The 23,103-nt window shown below is 28.4% G+C and overlaps 1 protein-coding gene across 2 annotated transcripts in view; it reads right to left on the minus strand.

Annotated features, from left to right (window-relative positions):
• The window catches only part of LOC142318036 (octopamine receptor beta-3R-like), a 672,835-nt gene extending 653,014 nt beyond the window's left edge, over positions 1-19,821 (minus strand). For both annotated transcript variants that reach the window (XR_012754790.1, XM_075354565.1), the window contains exon 1: positions 18,954-19,821. Coding sequence is in view for 1 of the 2 variants with exons in the window: in XM_075354565.1 (XP_075210680.1) it covers positions 18,954-19,618 (665 nt within the window). In the remaining variant the exon portion in view is untranslated. The remainder of the gene's footprint in view (positions 1-18,953) is intronic.
• Positions 19,822-23,103: the final 3,282 nt, after the last annotated feature.

Below are 23,103 nucleotides of genomic sequence, written 5' to 3' on the forward strand. Positions count from 1 at the left end.
TTCACATTCAGCGGTCCATCTTTGTTATTTCTACTACATTTCATTACTTTTGTTTTGTCCTTGTTTATTTTCATGCGATAGTTCTTGCGTAGGACTTCATCTATGCCGTTCATTGTTTCTTCTAAATCTTTTTTACTCTCGGCTAGAATTACTATATCATCAGCAAATCGTAGCATCTTTATCTTTTCACCTTGTACTGTTACTCCGAATCTAAATTGGTCTTTAACATCATTAACTGCTAGTTCCTTGTAAACATTAAAAAGTAACGGAGATAGGGAACATCCTGGTCGGACTCCCTTTCTTATTACGGCTTCTTTCTTATGTTCTTCAATTATTACTGTTGCTGTTTGGTTCCTGTACATGTTCTATTATAACAAATTGTTATAATCTATTATAACAAGGTTAGAATTTACTAGATTGTTTGAAAGGAAAACGTAAATACTACTTCAGTAATTAGTACATACATTATTTCTAAACAAGAAACAAATTATTACTCATGCTTTAGTAAAGTAATATTTACTCAGGCAATTATTTGATAAATAATATTACCTTCACAAATATAAGAGATTTTATAACAATGAAACGCCACCAACCTTTTTTCTACCACCATAACAGTACTAAAGGTCGTTTCTGAATTAAAATTACACAAGAAAGGAAGAAGAAAAATTGCATTATTTTCTTTTAAATTATTTTCTTTTATTAAAATTTATACATAAATTTAAAAATAAATATTTTTTAGGAAATTACACGCAAAAATATCTCATAAGAAAATTAAAATTCTGTCAAATAAAAGATAATTTTTTAAATACATTATTTCGTATTGAAGCGTAAATTTGTATCGAATCAATGACTCAAATAATAACAGTAGCAAGGAAAACTATTTCATTAAATTCCGTTTTAATTTTATACATTTTTTTCATATAAAGGGGATAATGTAAATATTACTTTTATCTGAACTGCACAGATTCGTGTTTTTATTGTGTAAAGCAGCGTGAATTTAGTTGGGTCAGTTTAATTTATTACGATTTTTTTCTCCATTTCGTAAAGTTTTGATCTTTCTTGGCTACTACAGATCTTTAAAAATGTGAAATATTGCTCAAATACAACGATTTGACATTAATTTATTCATTCTAACATTTTTCTACAGCTTTACTAACTTTATATATTGTCAACGTTATATATTTAAATATTGTCTCTTTTAAAATTAATTATTACGATTTTGTTTAATTTTTATTAAAAAATTGTTTAAAAAATATTTGTTTAAGACTAAAAATATTTAACAAAGCTAAAATGAAATTAGGTTATATTCCACACAAATTACCTATTTTCGTTACGACGTTTTCGAAGTAATTCAAAATATTTTTGAAGATTAAGATAACTTTCAAGTCTAGAAATGCCCATTCTTCAGAAAAAAAATAATAATCTGAGGAAATTTCATAAATAATAGGCGTCTTTATAAAACATATTTTTTTAACTTGATATTTATTTTATCCCAATCTTTTTTACATATCGGTAATCATAGTTCTGCAGATTTTAATTTCAGTATTTAGTCCTGAATAATGTACATATAATGAAGGTTACTTGTTTGATAAAATATGTGTATTCATGAGTTTATGTGGATCAGTAAACTCAAAAAAAATCTCCTGATTTTCATGACAAATACGTATCGTTAAATATGATGTCAGAGACGTATTTGTAAAAATGACATAAATTGAAGTGAATTCCTGTCACTTCTTCAAATCGAAAATTGGAAATTATTTTAAAATAAACTGCTGACGTGCGTTTACTAAGTAAAGATCTACTTTAGTGTGAGATATACTGAACGTCGGTGTGGTTTTGTTGATTTTAAGCCTTGCTTGTTCAAAGTTATAACAAAAAACGTATTAATTAAACTTATAAAGTCACAATATGAAGCAAAATTAATAATAATAATAGAAAAGAAAAAAGAAAAAAAAGTAATAATTCTAAATAAAAAATATTCTAATTAAAATGAATGTAAATTACCATTCTGTCAATGAATATTGTGCATTACATTTTGATTTATAATACTGAATAAACTAATGGAATTGAAACATGGAAAAATGCAGGAAAGAGAAACTTTTTATTTTAAAAGTCATTTTCTACAATTTACACGAAACCTCAGATAGGAAAACGTGGAAAGGTAATTGGTTAATTTGTACGTATGTTGGTTATAGAATAAATAACATTTTTAAATATAAGCAAAGTCGACAAATATAGATTGAAAATATCAAAGTTATAAGTACATATTTTTTCCTTAAATAAAGACATTTAATATACTATTGAATATTAAACAACAAAATTAAAAAAAAAAAAAAATATATTATTTAAGTGCGGAAAGAGGAATTAATTAATCACTAGATTCCTTCCTCAAACCTTCATATTTTAAAATCTATATTTTAAATTATCTCAACATTAATAACATCTTTGCTTTATGTATTATTATTATAATTATTATTGTTACAATTTAATACATCTTGGCACTGCATTGCATTGTATAATTATAAGGATTAGCTGAAATACTCACTGAAACACCAACTTCAAATTTAAAATAAAAATAATACTATTTAAAAAAAATGTATATTCTGAACTACTTCGTAATAATAAATTAAACCATGTTATAATTATTGATAAAAATATTTTAATCAACTTTAAAAAAAAAAACAGCTCCTATTGTACATAAATTTAATTAATTTATAACTTGTTACATTCTTATCTTGGCAAATTAGAATAGCGGTAATTGCAACTCATAAATCAAATTCTAGCTAGAAGTTAGTCTAGAGGATGAAGTATTAAAATACTTCTTTTCCAGCTTGATCTCGAATTGTTTGCCTTTCGTAAGAAAAGGAAAACTGCAACAGTTTTTGGTAACTCATCACGTAAAGAATAGTATAAAAAGTATAAACTGAAGGATACTCCTTTTTTACCTCCAATCCGGTTTTAATTTTATATAAAATGAAACAAGATTATTTAGGAGTTTTTATCTTTTTTTGTGTTAAATATTTCTAAATTCATAGACACCTCAATATATTAATACAATATAATCCTATAGTATTTTTGTTTTACAGGAAAAGAAAGTAGGATTGTAATTTAAAAGTTATTTTTGAGGTTTATTCGTGTATTTTTAGAAACAGACTGTTAATAAATTACAAAAAAATACAAACAGGTTTTGAATTAAAAACGAATTACAAACAAAAAAATTCAGGAGAAAGTTGGTGACAATGAAAATCTTATACTTAAAGTAAATTTGGAACTTCATTTAGAATATTTTTTCAGACTTATATCATTAATCATATCGTTTACTCGTGTAATTTTCTATGCCATAAAATAACGTTCTTTTCAGGATATAAAACTTCTATAAAGTAATTAATGATGTAGCACATCATTAATCAGAATAAATTATGACACAAATTTTATGAAAAATACTCTAATATCTAGTGTCAAGTGTTGGTTATTTAAAGTAAGACTGTAGTACTTGTAGCCTGTATTAATCAAGCAGAATTAAAAACTGAATATTGGTTTTCTTCAATACATCATTATTTAAATTCATCTCATGTAACGTACACAAATGCCAATTATTCAGTTTGATTACAAATATTTAGTTATTCAAAGTTTCAGCGTATTTCAGCGGTACTATTTTTGGTACAAGGAAATGAAAAATACTTGATATTTTTCACATTCTTTTAAATTTTATAATTTAAACTCTTTTTATAAATTTATTGAAAAATTTTGTCTTTATTGACAACAATAATTTTTTCGTAAATTATAAAGTAAATTCGCGATTTTTTCTCCTGAAATTTTATTTAATTAAACATTTCTCACATTTAGATAAATCTAAACTTTTTTTTTTTGTCTTCAGTCATTTGACTGGTTTTATGCAGCTTTCCAAGATTCCCTATCTAGTGCTACTCGTTTCATTTCAGTATACCCTCTACATCCTACATCCCTAACAATTTGTTTTACATATTCCAAACGTGGCCTGCCTACACAATTTTTCCCTTCTACCTGTCCTTCCAATATTAAAGCGACTATTCCAGGATGTCTTAGTATGTGGCTTATAAGTCTGTCTCTTCTTTTAACTATATTTTTCCAAACTCTTCTTTCTTCATCTATTTCCCGCAATACTACTTCATTTGTCACTTTATCCACCCGTCTGATTTTTAACATTCTCCTATAGCACAACATTTCAAAAGCTTCTAATCTTTTCTTCTCAGATACTCCAATTCTCCAAGTTTCACTTCCATATAAAGCGTCACTCCAAACATATACTTTCAAAAATCATTTCCTGACATTTAAATTAATTTTTGATGTAAACAATTATATTTCTTACTGAAGGCTCGTTACGCTTGTGCTATTCGGCATTTTATATCGCTCCTGCTTCGTCTATCGCATTTCACAATTTTTAATAGACCATATAAGAGATAAAATCAAGAATTTTCTATTACTGAAATGTTAATGCAGTTTTTTAATCATTTTAAATGAATTGAATGATTACTAAATCTACGTAGATCATCCATTTTAGAATGAATTAAAATAACATAATTTGTATTAGTAGAAAAAATTAAAACGTTCTTTAGAATTAATAACTGTAAATTTAGATGAAAAATTGATGAATTATAGAAAATAAAAAAACCGCGATATTTTTAATAAAATTTATATAGAACAATTTACACAAACTGAAAAATACGTAAAAATAAATTTTATACAAAGGATAAAAGAGTTTTACCCTTGTATACTTGAAAATAAGAAAATAAATAAAAATGATTAAGAAATAAATAAAATGGGATTTAAAATGCTTCTATTTTCAATTCATTTTATAAAACAAAATTAAATGTTAGTATTTACAGGATATTAATTCTCCAAGAAAAAGAAACGTGGTTCTCATTTTCCTGTTTCTACGTTTATTTTTATAGTTTAGTGTTACGTTTATTTAATAATTTTATTGTCTTTTAGCATATGTTATTTATTCGGTATTACTAATGAGTCGTACAAGTTGAAAGATTTATTTATACAGAGTGATTTTTTGATAAAAAACATTTTCCCCATTAGTGAAATAATTTACGTTGTTTTAGTTAATATTTATGATACAATATGGCTAAAAGTAAAAGTAAATTAATCTAGTGAAAAAACTGATTTCTTACGGCTTGGCATTTTTCGTACCGATAAATCTATATGGTCAATAAACTATTTAACAAAAAATATTAAATATTGATAAATATCAATATTTCATTCGTATAATTTTGTCAACAATTGACTTTGTCCCAATTTATACATTTTTAAGTTTTTTATACTAGTCGGTCAGGGCTCGTTTCGCTCACACAAACATCTAGCCTGAGAGCTCCGTCCCCTGACCCCCCTCCTATGCGTTCCTCATGGTTGTGAGAATGTAAAATATATTACATATTCAATAAAGAAAAGAGAATTGGTTGATTCACATTTTATTTCCGTTGCCATGGTGACAAAAATATCAAGTATTAATTTTTGTTTCATTAATGAATATCCTCAATATCATAACCTCCAAGGGGGCTAGGGCCTCGATCTAAAAGGTAAAAACTTCCCAGATATAATTTTCACAATGTATTCTGAAAACATGAAACTTCCTTGTTGGTTCTCGTGAGATGCTATTGGAAACAAACAAATAAATAGACAAACATTGACATTTGTATATTAGATTCTCTATCATATAAACAACTGATAATACCAGGTCTTAACTGGATTGTAAAGAAATCATATAATTATATTATAATATAATTATTATTATATTAGCAAATATAATTTACAATTAATGAAATTGTAAAGAAAAGAGGAAACGATTTTGGGCATGCTACTAATGGCGGGATTAAAAAATGATGTTTTGTATGAGAAAATATTTCAATAAAATATTTTTTAAATTAATAATTCATAAAATAAGTTTTTAAGCTTATAGCTGACTAGGATTTGAATCGAGGACTTTGTGATAAATTTATGACAATTAGCAACAAATATCATTGTGGTTTGATCTTACTTTATCATTCAAATACTACATAAAACAGAAAAAATATATAAATTCTATTTGTACATTTATATGAACTATTTTGTTTTTTTATTCTATTTATATATTTACATGAACTAAGTAACAATATTGAAAATAATTGTACATATTTAAACTAATAAATCCTGTAAAGTATAGGTAAATCTGATAAGAAACACTGGCTATGCCTAATTAAAAAATTAAGCTGTGAGAAACTGTGATTATGAGCAGCTGTATGAGATACATTATATTTTTAACTTCAATTTCGAATTTCCTGGCTTATTTCATAGTTTTATTAAATTAAAATTAAGGCTATTCTTTATGAATTTTTACCCAAAATATATCATTTGTGTAATATTGTAATTAGAAAAGGTTTACTTATAAGCCATGTAATAATTCATGTACAATTCGATAACTTTCAAATTTAAATCAGACCAAAATTATATAGAATATATTTTTTTTTTAATGTTAATTTAATTTAATTTTGATTCAACCGATTAGAAAATTTTAATTGCTTACCAAAATAATGAATTTATTAAAACGCTAAAGTCGTTGATTAAATATGTATGAATATATATATATATATATAAAACTCATAAAATGGAATATAGAACGAAGTAATAAACAGAGCTATTGACCAAAGGGTGGATGGGAATATACACTTTGCCTGGGAGTTAGGCTTCTCTCAACGTGCCTGACATCAACACTAGTTCATAATAAATGAGTAACAAGCGTGGGAGTCTATCTTTAAATATTGTAGTAGTACCATATTAGGTGAATATTGTAAACAGTTACAACAGCACTGTATAATTAATTGTTAAGTAGATAAGACTATTTAGTTATATCTGGATTGTAAAGACACGTTAAATTTATAAAATCAGAAAAAAATAGAAGTAATTTAGAATGTGAGACTCTGATTACTAAATAAAGTTTTGGAAGAAAATCTCTCAATATAATGCTTTTTAAATGAATCAAATAAGCTTTGAAGCATGTGGCTGACTAGGATTTGAACCCAGGTCATTATGGATGATAAGCTGTTTTAAGAATGCGTGATATTTATAGTTTTGTTTATTTTTATGATACTAAGAGTGCGCGATGGAAAACGCTTTTTCTTTCAATCATTTCTTAAATTATCTTTCCTTCACTAAATATTTTATTTTGAAAAAAATTTTCCAGGACGTATAGCAGTAGACTATCTTAAATTCTGATACTTTATATTTAGAAGAATAATGATAGTTTCTTGCGGTTAAGTTAATAAAGTTTAAAACAATATAACGCAATTATAAGAAAATCAATCTGAATTTATTCAATATTTTAAGAAAGAAATTTACTTTTTAAATATATAAATTAATAAAAATTGGATTTCCGTTTAAATGAATAAAAATTTCGATTTTGATTAGAGTATATTAATCGACATTAAAGATACTCATTAGTCAAAGTCATTCTGGTAGATTCAACCCATGTTTCTTTGCCTCAGTGTAAAAGATATAAATCTCCGTTTCATTAATGGTACTATTTTTTAATAAAATCAAGATCACTATCACCACATTTCACATGTTACGCCACTTGCAGTTGATTTTCGTTTTATTTCTGAGTGACAAAATTTGTTTCAAATTTTGTAACTATGTGCAGCAAATTTCATTAAAGTTCATTCCGCTGAGCAAAAAATTTATCTTCTAGCTCTATAATAGTCATTTGAATATCATTCATCACCATTTTTTGACCTTATAGATTTTTTGGAGATTTTTACTGGTAGAAAATCTGCCAGCGCATTTATCACTTCGACAGACGGTTGTTATCTATGTTGGAAACGCTAAATTTGTGTAACATCCATAGCTTGATCAACAAAAGTTTTTTAAATTGTCCCCATTTTCACTACTTGTACCTCAAAGTTTCAGACAAAATTAACTTTTGCCAAAACCTTGCTCAATCCAGTCATTTAAAACTGTAGTAAAAATACAAGCATTACTCGCACGTTTTACTTTCATGGCTGCTAAGCAGTGTCTGGCTGGAATGGCCACAAAACTGTGAATCATAATCAAACAAATGGATTAACGTAACATTACATAATATATTCCCATCTCAGGTTTCAGCTAGTTACCAAAATAAAAAATAATGTCAGTTGCTTTTCCATCACACATCGCACTACTCAATACATGAAGTAATTATGATATTTAAAATATTTCTTACTTAAAAAAAAAAAATTGATTTGATAAATGTACCTAACAGAAAATAATATATATTCATAAATTTTCAACGTATTCAGTTATAATAATATGTAATAATATTTTCATAGTATTCTTTTTTTGAAGTCCTTTCCATATTTCATCATATCTGTCAGACATTATTATAGATTATTTTCAATAATATATTGAAAACACTTAATTTATAAATATAAGTTTACCCATGTTTTAAATTAAAAAGATAAAAGTTTATAATAGAATAAAATTAAACTTTCTAAACAGTGCGGTGAAGTGTATTACACATTTGGAATCGGCTCCAAATTAAGGATTAGAATGTTCTTGATAGCCCTTTAAAACAAAATTATATTTCAAACAAGTTTTTCTTTTTATTACTTTTTTTTTTAAATTTTTAAACCTAATCATTATGTACTTTGAAAGTAATCTAAGCTGAATATCTTTACTGGAGTGAAAATGAATATTAAAAAACAAAAACAGAATGGGAACAGTTATTTGGTTTTTAGCTTGCTTTCTATTTATTTATAAACATTTTTTACAAAATCGAAACATACGTATGAGTGCTTGTAAAGACGTATCCCACGTACATAATAATAATAATAATAATAAACTGCTCAGCATTCAATTGTATTATCAATTTTTTATCAAATACTAATAAATTGTATTTGAACTCTCTTCTATGAATTTTATTTATTCTTTCATGCATTTTTAATGATTTCAAATATTTAAAAATTGTGTGTAGAACAGCTTGACAGTATCAGAGGAGAAAGGAAGAGAGAGATAAGCGAGAGAATTATGTTTTGTCAAATGTTAAGAGCTAGTGAAATAAAAATGAAATCTTACTCAGAAACATACAGAAATCACGAAGGAATCAATTCTACTTCGTGTTAGCATAAGCATCATAAATACATATCAGTATTTAATAGTAATTTTAATAGATTTACTCGATTATAGCCTCTGAAAAACTAAACCGTAGTTTCAAACTTAATTTTCTTTGAGTGCAACTGTAGAAAATATGTAACAGAATTTACAAACATTCTTGGTCATAGATATTTCATAGAATCTAGCGATTGGTATTTTAAGACGCAGCTGTTTAATTACCTTGTGATCAGACTAATCACCGTAGTTAACCATAGAGTATTTGAAAATTCCAAAATTATTTTTGCGAATATGAAAATTTGATTTCCTTAATTTCTGAGAGAATACGAATATGATATTGTTCATAACGCAATAAGTTTAACTGTACAAATATAATATAAATTTTTATTTAAAAATAAATCCATAACTTTTTTGGAAATACTTCCTTTTGTTATTTCCGACTTTGTTAAATTATCTAATATTCTGAGGAACCAATTTTAAAAAAAAATTCCCTTTTGGCACGCCGGAAGGCGGAGGTAGATTTCAACAGCGCTAAGTAGGGGATAAAAAAAATTTGCACCATAAAGTTAAGAAAAACTTCAAATTTACTAAATACGATAATGGATGCATGTGAAAAAAGTTTCACATGTTTAGAATACAAGCCCAATCTTCTTAAAATTCCGGCAAGCGTTTTGCATCCCTTGCCGTAAGAGTTTGTCATATCAAAAATTGTTTTAGAAAAACGTTTTAAGTTATGTTTAAAGGACTAATGACCAATTTAAACCAATACAATACTGTCCCTATTAAGGGAGGTATGATTTTTTTGTCTTCAAAAGCCCATTTTTTCAATTCCCCCGGCCAATTTTTGGTGACACCAAAAAAATTAACTTATATAAATTTTAAGCCTTTATCTAAAAATAGTTCAAACTTTAAACGAATTCGATATTTTACTTAATGAAAGTTATAGTAATTTTTTTTTCCAAAAAGCCCCCCATTTCCACCTCCATCGTCCGATTTTGGCCGTTAACGTATTCGACCGAGATTTTGAGACGAGTTATTTTGAAGAAACAATTTGAAAGTTATTGGCGCAAAATTACGACAGTTATTGTGACCACAAGAAAGTGAAATATATATATATACATATATATATATTTTGTCTTCAGTCATTTGACTGGTTTGACGCAGTTCTCCAAGATTCCCTATCTAGTGCTAGTCATTTCATTTCAGTATTCCCTCTACATCCTACATCCCTAACAATTTGTTTAACATATTCCAAATGTGTAATATATATATAATGTAATATATAAACTTTTCAGCTGACGCTGGTTTTGGGGTCTGGTGGATGTGAAACTCAAATATGTGTTGAAATTTTTCAGAAGTCGAACCATTGGCACCCATTACAATAGGTATCTTTCTTATGAAATCTACCTAACACAAAATGATAGAAAAAAATTTTCATTTTTGTTAAAGCACAATTAAAAATAGTAGTAATCCTAATTTTACTTTCCTGGCTATAGCGATATATGATGATGATACAGCCGCTACAGGTATAACGTGAAAGTATATTATATAGATCGGTAAAAAAAAAATTCTACAAAAAATTGTGTACGTTCTGTGCCTTAAGGAAACACCAAAATGTTTAAACGAAAAAAAAATTAATCTAAATAAAATATAACCAATCTGGAAAACAATATTTTATTCCAATACTTCCAAATCCAAAAAAATATTTTTGTCAGTCGCCGTTTTGAGCGTATTTTCGTATATATTTTCATAAGTATGCATGTATGTTGACCTGTACTTGATCTTATAATTCTGAACCTTGTTAACCGATTTTCTTCAACCATTGTAGGTAGATACTACCTGAAAGGGGAATGAATGTTCTTATATTTTGTAAAAATTGAAAAACTAGGTGGAAATATTTTGGACGAAATAGAATTTCAAATCTTTACCGGGGTTATTTTACAACAAAAAAAAATTAGCACAAAATTCAAAGTTTTTTTTGTATTAAGATCACAAATTAGTAAAAGTTATTTAATATTCACCGCCTCTCCAAAAAGATGTTATATATTTCTAGTTGTTTAGCTACACCTTGTTTCAGAAAAAGAGGAAATGGCCGTTTTTTGCATTTGTATTTTTTTACATCAGTAGGCTTTCAAATCATTCTAAAACGTTATTGCACTGTTAAAACGTTAATCCAATAGACTGTGGTAATAAAAAACATTGTTTTATGTGGATTTCATAAGAACGCTACCTATTGTAATGAGAAACATGATTCAACTTCCGGAACATTTCCACATATCTGCGCTTTTTACATCTCCCAGACCCCAAAATCACCGTCAGTTTAAAATTTTATATATTCGAGTACATTTATAAATATATATATATATATATATATATATATATATATATATATATATTATATATTGTCTTCAGTCATTTGACTGGTTTGATGCAGCTCCCCAAGATTCCCTATCTAGTGCTAGTCGTTTCATTTCAGTATACCCTCTACATCCTACTTCCCTAACAATTTGTTTTACATATTCCAAACTTGGCCTGCCTACAGAATTTTCCCTTCTACCTGTCCTTCTAATATTAAAGCGACTATTCCAGGATGCCTTAGTATGTGGCCTATAAGTCTGTCTCTTCTTTTAACTATATTTTTCCATACGCTTCTTTCTTCATCTATTTGCCGCAATACCTCTTCATTTGTCACTTTATCCACCCGTCTGGTTTTAACATTCTCCTATAGCACCGCATTTCAAAAGCTTCTAATCTTTTCTTCTCAGATACTCCGATCGTCCATGTTTCACTTCCATATAAAGCGACACTCCAAACATATACTTTCAAAAATCTTTTCCTGACATTTAATTTAATTTTTGATGTAAACAAATTATATTTCTTACTGAAGGCTCATTTAGCTTGTGCTATTCGGCATTTTAATATATATATATATACATATATATATATATTTTTTTTTTTATTTTGGACACGATAACTGCCATAACTTTGCAGCAATCACTTTTAAATTGGTACATAATATATAACAATCAAAAATCTCGGTCGAGTAAGTAATGGGCAAAATCGGACCATGTTGGTGGAAATGGGGGACTTTCTTCCATAAAAAAAAAATATTGATATAACTTTCTGATTAAATAAAATATCGAATTAAATTTAAATTTCCTATTATTCTTTGGATAAGTGATTAAAAGTTATCTACGTAAAAATTTTTTATATCAGCAACCATTGCCCCAAGGGGTGGAAAAAATGGGATTTCGAAGACAAAAAAAATCATTCCTCCCTTAATAGGAACAGTATCGAATCGGTTTAAAGTGGTAGTTAGTTTCCTAGATACTACCTACATCTTTTATGTGAAACAATTTTTGATATGACCAACTGTTGCGGCAAAGGATAACGAAAATATTGCTGGAATTATAAGAAGATTCAGGTTGTCGTATGCTAAACATGTGAAACTTTTTTCACATGCATCGATTGTTGTACCGAGTAAATTTGAAGTTATTCTTAATTTTAAGGTGAAAATCATTTTTATCCCTTACTTGCTACCGATGAAATCTAACTCCGCCTTCCGACGTGCCGAAAGGGATTTTTTTATATGTAAAAAAAATATTTCAAATTAGATGCATATCGCAAGTTACCCACTGCATTGAAAATGTAAAATTCTTAAATTTTCAAAAATCCTTACTCTTCAGTATTTCTTGAAAATATTAGCCTATAATTTCATCCGCTTTCTAGAAAATTACAACTTTGTTTACTTAGAATTATGGTTCTATCTGTTCAGTTTCATGTCCTCCTTATTAATGATAAATATACTACGTAACTCTTTTCTTCTTACTTATAAATTTGTTAATCTAGTTGAGTTTAAGAGCGTTTTATGATATATATTTTGTCTTTCTAATAGTATTGCTAGTGTGAATCAAACAGTAAATCTGTAACTTAAAATGTGAAACTAAATATTAATACATTAATTGTAATACTTTTAAACATAAATATGTACATGTTCACCATTTTAAATCAACAATGTGAAATAAGTTACCAATATTATTTCATTTAAATAAGTGAAAATGTATTTAAATTGTAGATAAAACACATATTTAAAATTTAAAATATATATATATATATTGGTTTGCTTGGAATTTCTCCCGCCACCATCCTATTCGGTCGCCCTAAAGCATAACACCGAATGTCTGTGCAACAGACGGCTACTGAGCCACGAAACAGTTTAGTGACCAGTGTCCTAACTAGCTCCTAGAACTAACTTAAAAGCGTGTGCGGAAAAAGCGTGTTATCATACGCCACTAGCTTGCGTTTACCACCGTTCACTTGTCACATAGCACTAAAATGGGTAAGCGCCAACTACTAAAACATACATGACTATCAATAATTAATTTATCTCGTCAAAGACAGAAATTTGCTGTCACGCCTAGGCCGCTGAATACCGACAAATACCTGTCCACTATTAAAGCCCTTGAAGCCTTAATCTGGCTGGTAGCCAGCCATATCTCTTGGTTAGCTTCCTACAGCAGCGCGGTAGGAGTGTTTTCCCTTAGGTAAGTTACTGATGTCGGTTGACCAAAGCAACCGCAACAAGGTACTTCCACACAGTCCGACAATGCGACTCCCGCTACACTGACTCGCCGCTTATGAGCGGTTAATTTTTTCCTTGACCTCTAAGTTCCAGGGTGGCTTCAGTTCTGGCCCTCTAACAGCTGGGGAGTCGAACATCACGTGTTCGTTCAATTGGACCCCTCCGCAGACGCACAGCTCATCAGCTGCCAGGTAATATATATATTATTCACACTAACAAGGACTTTATTTATTAAAGATATTAATGATCAAGCGGCATAAGTTCTGAATAATGGGAGGTACACTTAAGCTCAGTTATTCGAACCATTTTTTTCGTTAGATAAAAATAGTTTCTTTGCATTTATGAAAGAATAGCCTATTTATGTATTTTTAAACAATTTTAAAAAGTTAATTTTTTATTTATTATTACCACTTACAGACTATTTATTATTTTCTTAAAAATTACTTTCAATTGAATGCATCTCGTTGATTATAGGAACCCCCGAAAACAATTTTTTTTTTTCCAATTCCCAATGTTTAATGTTAAAACTTATTTTGTTAAACAATAAAGTCACTAAAATAACTTTAATACTAATCCCCGGTTGGGAAATCCCAAATTAAAAAAAAAAAAATTCAATATTTTTGTGTTATTTCGATTCTAATTTATTTAAAATCAATTTCAATCAATAAAAAGGCATCCTGATGCATGAGTTCCCACATTTTCAGTATTCGAATACTTATTTTGCGATTTTGATGTTAATATGTTAACAATTTTTAGGTTATTTGTTAATTTTGGTGAAGATTTTCGGTATTTTTTTTTTTGTCTTCAGTCATTTGACTGGTTTGATGCAGCTCTCCAAGATTCCCTATCTAGTGCTAGTCGTTTCATTTCAGTATACCCTCTACATTGTACATCCCTAACAATTTGTTTTACATATTCCGAACGTGGCCTGCCTACACAATGTTTCCCTTGTACCTGTCCTTCCAATATTAAAGCGACTATGCCAGGATGCCTTAGTATGTGACCTATAAGTCTGTCTCTTCTTTTAACTATATTTTTCCAAATGCTTCTTTCTTCATCTATTTGCCGCAATACATCTACATTTGTCACTTTATCCACCCATCTGATTTTTAATATTTTCCTATAGCACCGCATTTCAAAAGCTTCTAATCTTTTCTTCTCAGATACTCCGATCGTCCAAGTTTCACTTCCATATAAAGCGACACTCCAAACATACACTTTCAAAAATCTTTTCCTGACATTTAAATTAATTTTTGATGTAAACAAATTATATTTCTTACTTAAGGCTCGTTTCGCTTGTGCTATTCGGCATTTTATATCGCTCCTGCTTCGTCCATCTTTAGTAATTCTACTTCCCAAATAACAAAATTCTTCTACCTCCATAATCTTTTCTCCCCTATTTTCACATTCAATGGTCCATCTTTGTTATTTCTGCTACATTTCATTACTTTTGTTTTGTTCTTGTTTATTTTCTGGCGATAGTTCTTGCGTAGGACTTCGGTATAAAAAATAAATTAAAAATTTAGATATAATCAATCATATAATTTTGTAATTAACATTTTTTTAAATTAATAACAATGAATTTATTACAATACAGGTTTTTTTCTTTTTTTACATATCGATGAAGAAATAACTCTAGCAGTCTAACTCAGCAATTTTGGTTAATATTTTGTAACATATTTCAGTAACAGGGAGAAAGAAAATATGTATTTTTCAGTTTCCCTATTATTGAAATCTACAGTTTTGAGATTTTTTCATATTCATAAATCACTTTTTAGTTTAATGTCTTATATGTTGTATTTAAACTCATCATAGCTTTCTTCTTCCGGTCTTTTTCCAAGAACTACAGAAGTCAAAAAGGCCATTGCAAATAATCCATAATCGTAAGCACTGGTTTAACTTAAAATTTTCTGAAATGTTTTCATATTTCTACCGTACAATCTAGATAAAAATTTGAAATCCATTTTTTTAAGATGGAGTTGATTCAAACTATCACACAGAAGAACACATATCATTTAAGAAGAGCACAAAACAATATTCTCACCGTTCCAATTTCATTCGATCTTCCTCAAGTAAAGAAATAATCAGTTTTTTTTTGTATTTAACTATGTATCATAAATTATTGTAGATATTTTTACATAAAACTACGTAATGAAAAGGATACATTTTTATATGAAAACACGAAAAGAGTATTCAAAACTTTCATTTTCTTCTCAATAAAAGAAAATTATTTTATCATAAATATAAAAAATAAAGGTTAAAATTATTGAACTACACAAACTTGATCGGCGAAGCCGGAAAATTTATGCAGTTCATAGTTTATTTACTTTTAAAGAGCTAGATTTCTATTGATATTTATTTTGTAAAATTTTCCCTATTGTTTCTATTTAGAATAAGTTTAGAATTTTATATTTAATGTTGTAAAGCAACGCAAAGTTTATACTTCTTTTGTAAAAGATTGACTATTTAGAGAAAATGTAAAATTATTTCATTTCATCTAAAACGTGGATCAATTTATTAATAGAAGAGTGTACCATATATGAGGACCTAATCAAGAATCTAATAGAAGAGTGTACCATATATGAGGACCTCAGAAAGAGGTTCCGTCTAAAAAATGACATTACTGCTGATCTGGATAATGGAAATGAACAAAAAATAGTTGCTTTTTTGCACGCCAGTGGACTTCTTAGAAGTCTGTAAAAGTTTGAAAATTTTAAAGCTGTGAGAGAATCTCTAAGATGGAAATTTGTTATATCTATGGGAGTCTCTAAGCGTGGCACGTGTAGTAACGGGAGGTAGCCCTCTTGCCTAGGCCATTTTGGCTCACCTGCACTCAAGAGCAGTGAGTCGGGGTGTGTCCGATGATGGTATGGGGGACCCTCAAGGGTGGATAGAGGGCGCGAGGCTATGGGTGTGCGCGGTGCATGCCTGTAGCCTGTTTATAAGAAGGATTCAACGGCCACGACACCCTGGCGCGACTGATATACTGCTCAACGGCGGTTCTGGTCGCCCCAAGGCTGCTTAAACAAACTATAAACGAGACTCGTAGAAGAAAGAAAGAAGTATGTGGTATTGATGGGTTAAATTTTTTAATTTCATGGTCTTTTGAGAACCTTATCTCAAATTTTAATATCGGGGCCCTTTACACCCCGTAAGTGTTGTGTGCTGTACTCGTCTTTTGTGTTTTAATGTTTTGTGTAGTTTGTGCTTTTAAATAATATGTAAGGGCCCTTTACACCCTTACATATGACGATCCAGATGGTGATAGTAATTTCTTTTAAAGATTGTGACGAGGGCAATGACCTTAGCAGTCGATGCCCGTAAAAATTCAGATAAAAAAAAAATGTATTAATACATTTTCCCCTATTTATTAATTTTAATTTATTAGAAATACTAATATAAAACAATGTATCGGTTATTAAAAGTTAAATTTTCAAGGATATGTATTTAAATTTAAATATTCATTCAACTCCAATTTTCTATCTTCCACTAATAGTTTAGAGCATTCAATATGCAATTACCTATTTTAAAATTTAAATAAAAATTAAGTATTAAAGATATATATAAATAGATTTAATAGCACAATATTCTAACAAAATAAATAGCAGTACTTTGAATTCAGTAAGATTATAGTTATATTTTAATTAATATTTTGCTAATGTAATTTAGTTTAAAGAAAATATTGATCCATCCATTTTAAGAAAATGTACTGTAATTTAGTTAGAATTAAAATACAACTATGTAATCATCTGTTGTTGAGATAATAAATATATAATAAATTTATTTAATTAAGAAAACCCCTGCAACCAAGTAATAAACAGAAAACCGCCGGCGTCATACTTCATGAACTCTTATGTATTTACTGAGAGCTTAAAAAATAAATCTTTATACAATAATAAAAAATATAATTATCTTTCCTCCTTTCTTACATTTTGTGTAAAATTATTTATGAAAAGGGAAGTAAGTAGAAAACCTTCGAAGATGTTAATTCGTACATATGATAGATGTTAATAAGTCCTAAACACATGTATGCATTTAATAAGTTGTAAAAATTAAAAAAAAATCTTTTAATTTTTCGAAGGTAATGTCAGTTTTTATGATTAAAGAGTAAATAAAAACACATATAGTATTACATTTATAAATATGAACAAAAATTTGTTTAAAAACACAACAATAAATTTCTCTCTAGCTCAGTCATAAAAGATTAAATCTATTTGAAAACTGAATAGTTTAAACGGGACTTCACTCGATTTGTTGCAATAGAAAAATAAAAATATTTAAGATTCACATTTTTTGGGATATGGAGATTATATATCTCCTGATATTATTGAGTTTTGAATACTGTTTTTGACTTTCTGACATCGAACTTATTACATTATATTAAATGAATGTTATTTTCTGTCGAAACGTTGGTAATTAATCATGTATGAGAAAAAAAAATTAAAATGTTTTTAGATTAGGGGTGCTTTATGCAAATTTTTCTGTGTATTTTCAATGACATTCTATTTTCATAACTTAACATCATATATTATTTTTTTGATCTTCATTAAATCCTACTTCCTTTGAAATGTATACCCTCATTGAAATGTACTTCCATTGACGAATATGTATATTCGTCAGCACACCCTCAAGCAATTTTTCATAAGTTTATTTAAATCAATTTCCTCTAATACTAAACAGATATTTGTAGTCGTCTGAATCCAGATAAATCGTAAATAAAAAAACAGTGGGTTTTTTATTTTAAAATTTCTTATAGAACAGGAAATTTCTTCCTTTACTTTTTAAAGATTTAATCATTAAATGTTTTATAAAACTGATCAAAAATTTGTTTTTAAATAAATAAAGTTGAGTGGAGTAAAAATTATACGTATGGAAAATTTTATAATATTAAAATTATACATACTTATTATTTTATGTAGAGTGTTAATGAGAAGAAGTTTACTTTAAATTCTTTATTTTTTTTTAGATTTTTTCATACAAATTTTCTGCCATTATTAGAAAACATATTTTTCACGACAGGTAGTAACAGCGATTGAACTTAATATTGAGTGAAATGAAAACAGTAGGTTTTTAACGTAGTTAATAATAATGCATTTTCATAATCGAATTTGGTCAGTCGTCTAAGATATTGAATGCATGCCGAATTTTAGTAAATATATTTGTCAAATGGTAACTGAGAAATTTATTAAATAATAATTATATTATTATTAAAAGATTATTTAATTTATTTTTACGATTTAATGTACTGATAAATGAAAAAAATTACCTGCAATACATAGTAACCATGACGATTCCGGGTATCCAGAAAGAAACGCTGGAAGATATGATAACGTAATACTTGTTGACGACAAAATTACACTCTTCCGGATGCTCTCGACGATACTGAAGATTTTCAGCAGTTGTATACCATCCAAGAAATATCGGTGTAAATGAGATGAGTGCCGGTAATATCCAGACGTTTGCAAGCATAAAAGAAACCGTCCTGTGAGTCATTGTTATTGGATATTGTAGAGGGCGGACTATAGCATAATAACGATCAACACTTATACAACACAAATGCAGTATAGAAGCGGTGGAAAAATATACATCCAAAGAATTGTAAACATCACACATAAAATATCCGAATAACCAACGGTCTGTCAGTTCTACACTAGCATTAAATGTCATCGCACAAAGTGCAACTAATAGATCAGCGAGTGCTAAACTCACAACGTAGTAATTAGTTATTATCCGTAACTTTCGGTGTCGAAAAACGCTAATAATGACTAGAGCATTACCGAGTACAGCACCCGTGATGATGACCCCCATCACTAGTCCCTTAGCTAATAATGGCACAACTGCCATATTGTCACTGGGAGCTAATTCAGGTGTTGATGACGCATTTTCTGGGGGGGTCCCTGTTGCAGTCCCCACCTCCATTTTATCCAGCATTTCCTTTATTCCTAAACGGGAAACACTCGTTTCACAGTTTCAACCGGTTTAGATAATAGTAGTTCATCCATTGTTCTATACATATATTGAATATTTTAATGAAGTTAATTTCTTTTATCCTGACTTTTGATAGCAAATCTTTATAAATATAATCGTATGTGATTTTCAACAGATGTCTTTGGTTTTTTTGGTTATTACTTAGTTTTTAAACCATTAACATTATAATTGTATCATATAAATATTGTATTTAAATATTATGTACCTAAAATTAAGCACCAATTACATTACTAATTACCCAACATTCACAAATTAATGATTCTATATTACTGAAAATAATGTTTGTTAAAAAAAAAAGCGCAAAAATATATACACAGCCGATCATAAAATATTACAATGTAGTAGTAAGATACTTAAAACGTATAATAAAAAGGGTATTTGTATCTAATTAATATTTTGTATAAACTATTCATGGAAAGATTAAAAAAATTAAATTAATGATGCTTCATAGACAAGGTTCAAAGTATGAATCATCAGTATGTTTGTAATTTGACTAAGTAGATAATAGTTTTTACAATGACTAAAGTCTTTAAGTCAAAATGGTAACGTATAACCGAAATCTGATTCAGTTACGTCAACACTTAAGATGTAATTCGTTATCTCTTTTACGTAGGATAAATTGAATGTAAATCTAATCATATTTATTGTCCGTATACAAATACAGTACTGAACAAATTAATCCGAAAAAAGGGAATATTTTTTCTCTTGTAGGGAATTTTTAATCTGTGGCAAACTTTGGTTTTTAAATTATGTTGGTAGTTCATATACAAACATAATTAGTGGTTTTTGTGCTTTTATAATTAATCGTCAATAAGTTTTTGGTGACCTTGTGAGTTTCTGTTATAACTTTATTATTGGTTCCTAGTTAATATTATGGATACAACCCCATGAAAGCGGTCAAAAATTGTTACTCTGTCCCAACATACAAAAATAACTCAAAGAAAGATTGCTAGTGAGTGTATTGTGAGGTTAGGTGCTCTAAATAAAATCGTGAAAAGGTTAGGAAAACAGATTCCGTCTTCCCAATGAGATAAGGAAAATGTGGAGAGAAAAACAAAACCACGCCCACGTATAGGATCGATTACTAAAAAGAAAAAAACAAAATTAATCTACGATTGTCAGCTTTTGATCTTAATAGGAAATTGAGAGCCAGTGGGACTAATTTTTCTGATATGACAGTTCGTAGAAGATTGTTGGAAGTGGAAAGGATTACTGGGAGACTAAAAAGAAGCAGTTATTGATACAGATTATGAAGACAAAAATATTTCAATGGGCAAAGGGACATAAAGAATGGACCACTAAGATGTGGAAAAAAGTTACATTTGCAGACGGGACTAATTTCTTTGACCAAGGAGAAAGAGTAGCCTACATTCGTAACTCAGCAGATGAGAAGACCATCACACCTGCAACAAGCTCCCAAATACCCAGAAAAAACGATGTTTCAGGGATGTTTTACACATGAAGGGCCAGGAGATCTTATAACTCTGGATGAGATGATGAAATCGGACTAATACATTAATACATACCAAAGAAAAATAGTTCCACTTATGCAGAAGAAACCAGGACTCATTTTCCAACAGTACCTTGCACCATGTTACACATCAAAGAAAGGAAAAGAGTTCTTCAGAAATCAAAAATTTGAGTGCTCTCGTAGCCAGGGAACTCCCTCGACCTGACCTGAATCCCATTGATAATTTATGGACCATAATAAAAATAACACTTGGGAAAATGAATTGTAGCACAAAACCCAACCTTATTAGTTTAGTGATACTGGTTTGGTTTCGAGACGAAGAAATCAAAAATCATTGTTCTACCTTAGTGGAATCAATGTCATAGAGTATTAATGTGATAATCAAATCAAAAGAGCACATATAAACTACTAAATTCGAGAAGTTTGAAGTTTATAAAACGTTTTCGTTTAAAAATAAAATTTTCGGTTAAAAATACTGTGTTCGGATTAATTTGTTTGTCAGTGCACATAAAAACTTTTATGCATATATTTAAAAGCTTAAATAATTAGCTTCTTAAGAAATCAGATATTTTCTTTTCTTCTATTCTTCTTAAGAAAAGCTGAAACTTTAAAACTTTATTTTAAAAAAATGAATTCAGTGAGTTACATCAAGTGATACAAAATGAACTATATTGGACTATTTCTAGTTCTGCTAACATTGAATCTCACTTGCTTTGTACTGTAAATAATTCATTGAATACCACAACCGAGTTGAATTAATAATGTAAAACTTAAAAAAATATATAAAACGGAATTGTGAATCTTATGAACGTTTCAATTACTATTTATAGTATACTGAAAAAGATAAGATGGTGGTATAAAACTGTAGAATAATTTCAAAAGCAAACGAAACACTACCGTGGAATAAAACATAGAAAAGTATTTAAAGCAAAGCCGTAGACAGAGGACTGAAAATAATGTGTGATCTCAGGAGAAAGTCATGTTTGGAGTTGCTTGGAAATTTTGTGGAAGTCTATCCGAAACGGAAGCTTCACAACGGAAACCACACTCTCCAACACCACTGTACTATGATAGAATGCAGCAGTTATATTGAAAAAATAATTTCTGAATAATCTTACAAAAAATTTATTTTGCCTAACAGTAACATAATTTTTCAGCAAAATTTTTAAAAAACTGTAAAACAAATTTGGTTGTATCCGTGTCACAATCACACAAATAGATGAAATGCCTATGTTAACGCTATTTTAAAGTGTAATGACTATGTTAAAACAGGAACTCAATTGACTAAGTAAACTGTATTTTAACTAAATAATTTATAACTAGTAATTTTAGCTATAATTTATTAACTGATAGAGCTATAATTGAATAGTTCAATAAACACTACTGTTAAGTTTTAATATTCTTTAAAATTAATAACAATATAAAACGATTAAAAAAATAATATTTTTTGCTAGTTAAGGGTATTTACGCTCCTTTGTAATTAAACCAGTTTTAAATAATTTTTTTTTCTTGGAAGTTTTTATAGTCTTCTCCTTTGATATATTTGATTATTTGAATTATAGGAAAACCCGATCACTCGATGGAGGATTGACAAGGAATTGTCATTTTGTAGTCTCTTATTCAGCTGATTTCAAATATTACTTCTGAACATAATCTAAAATTTTATTTATCCTTATTTTCATTATAAATAAATAAATAACTGTGACGGTACGTCATTCTGTTTTTAAGTAAATATTTAATGGAGTTAATTTCTATAAAAGTTTAATACATTTTTCGATTGTATGAAATTGTAGCCGTTCTGGTAGATTGAATTTATTAGTTTCTTACACAGGTAATATATAATTTATATATTAGGTTAAGATTTTACTTTTACAATCGTTCTTTCAGTATGTGTTTAATCTGGTTTATTTGAATAGTGAAGGCTATGAAATTCATGTTAAGGGTAACCAACATATAT

Source organism: Lycorma delicatula, chromosome 1 (genome assembly GCF_047948215.1).
Source record: "Lycorma delicatula isolate Av1 chromosome 1, ASM4794821v1, whole genome shotgun sequence".
In the NCBI taxonomy this organism is placed as follows: Eukaryota; Metazoa; Arthropoda; class Insecta; order Hemiptera; family Fulgoridae; genus Lycorma; species Lycorma delicatula.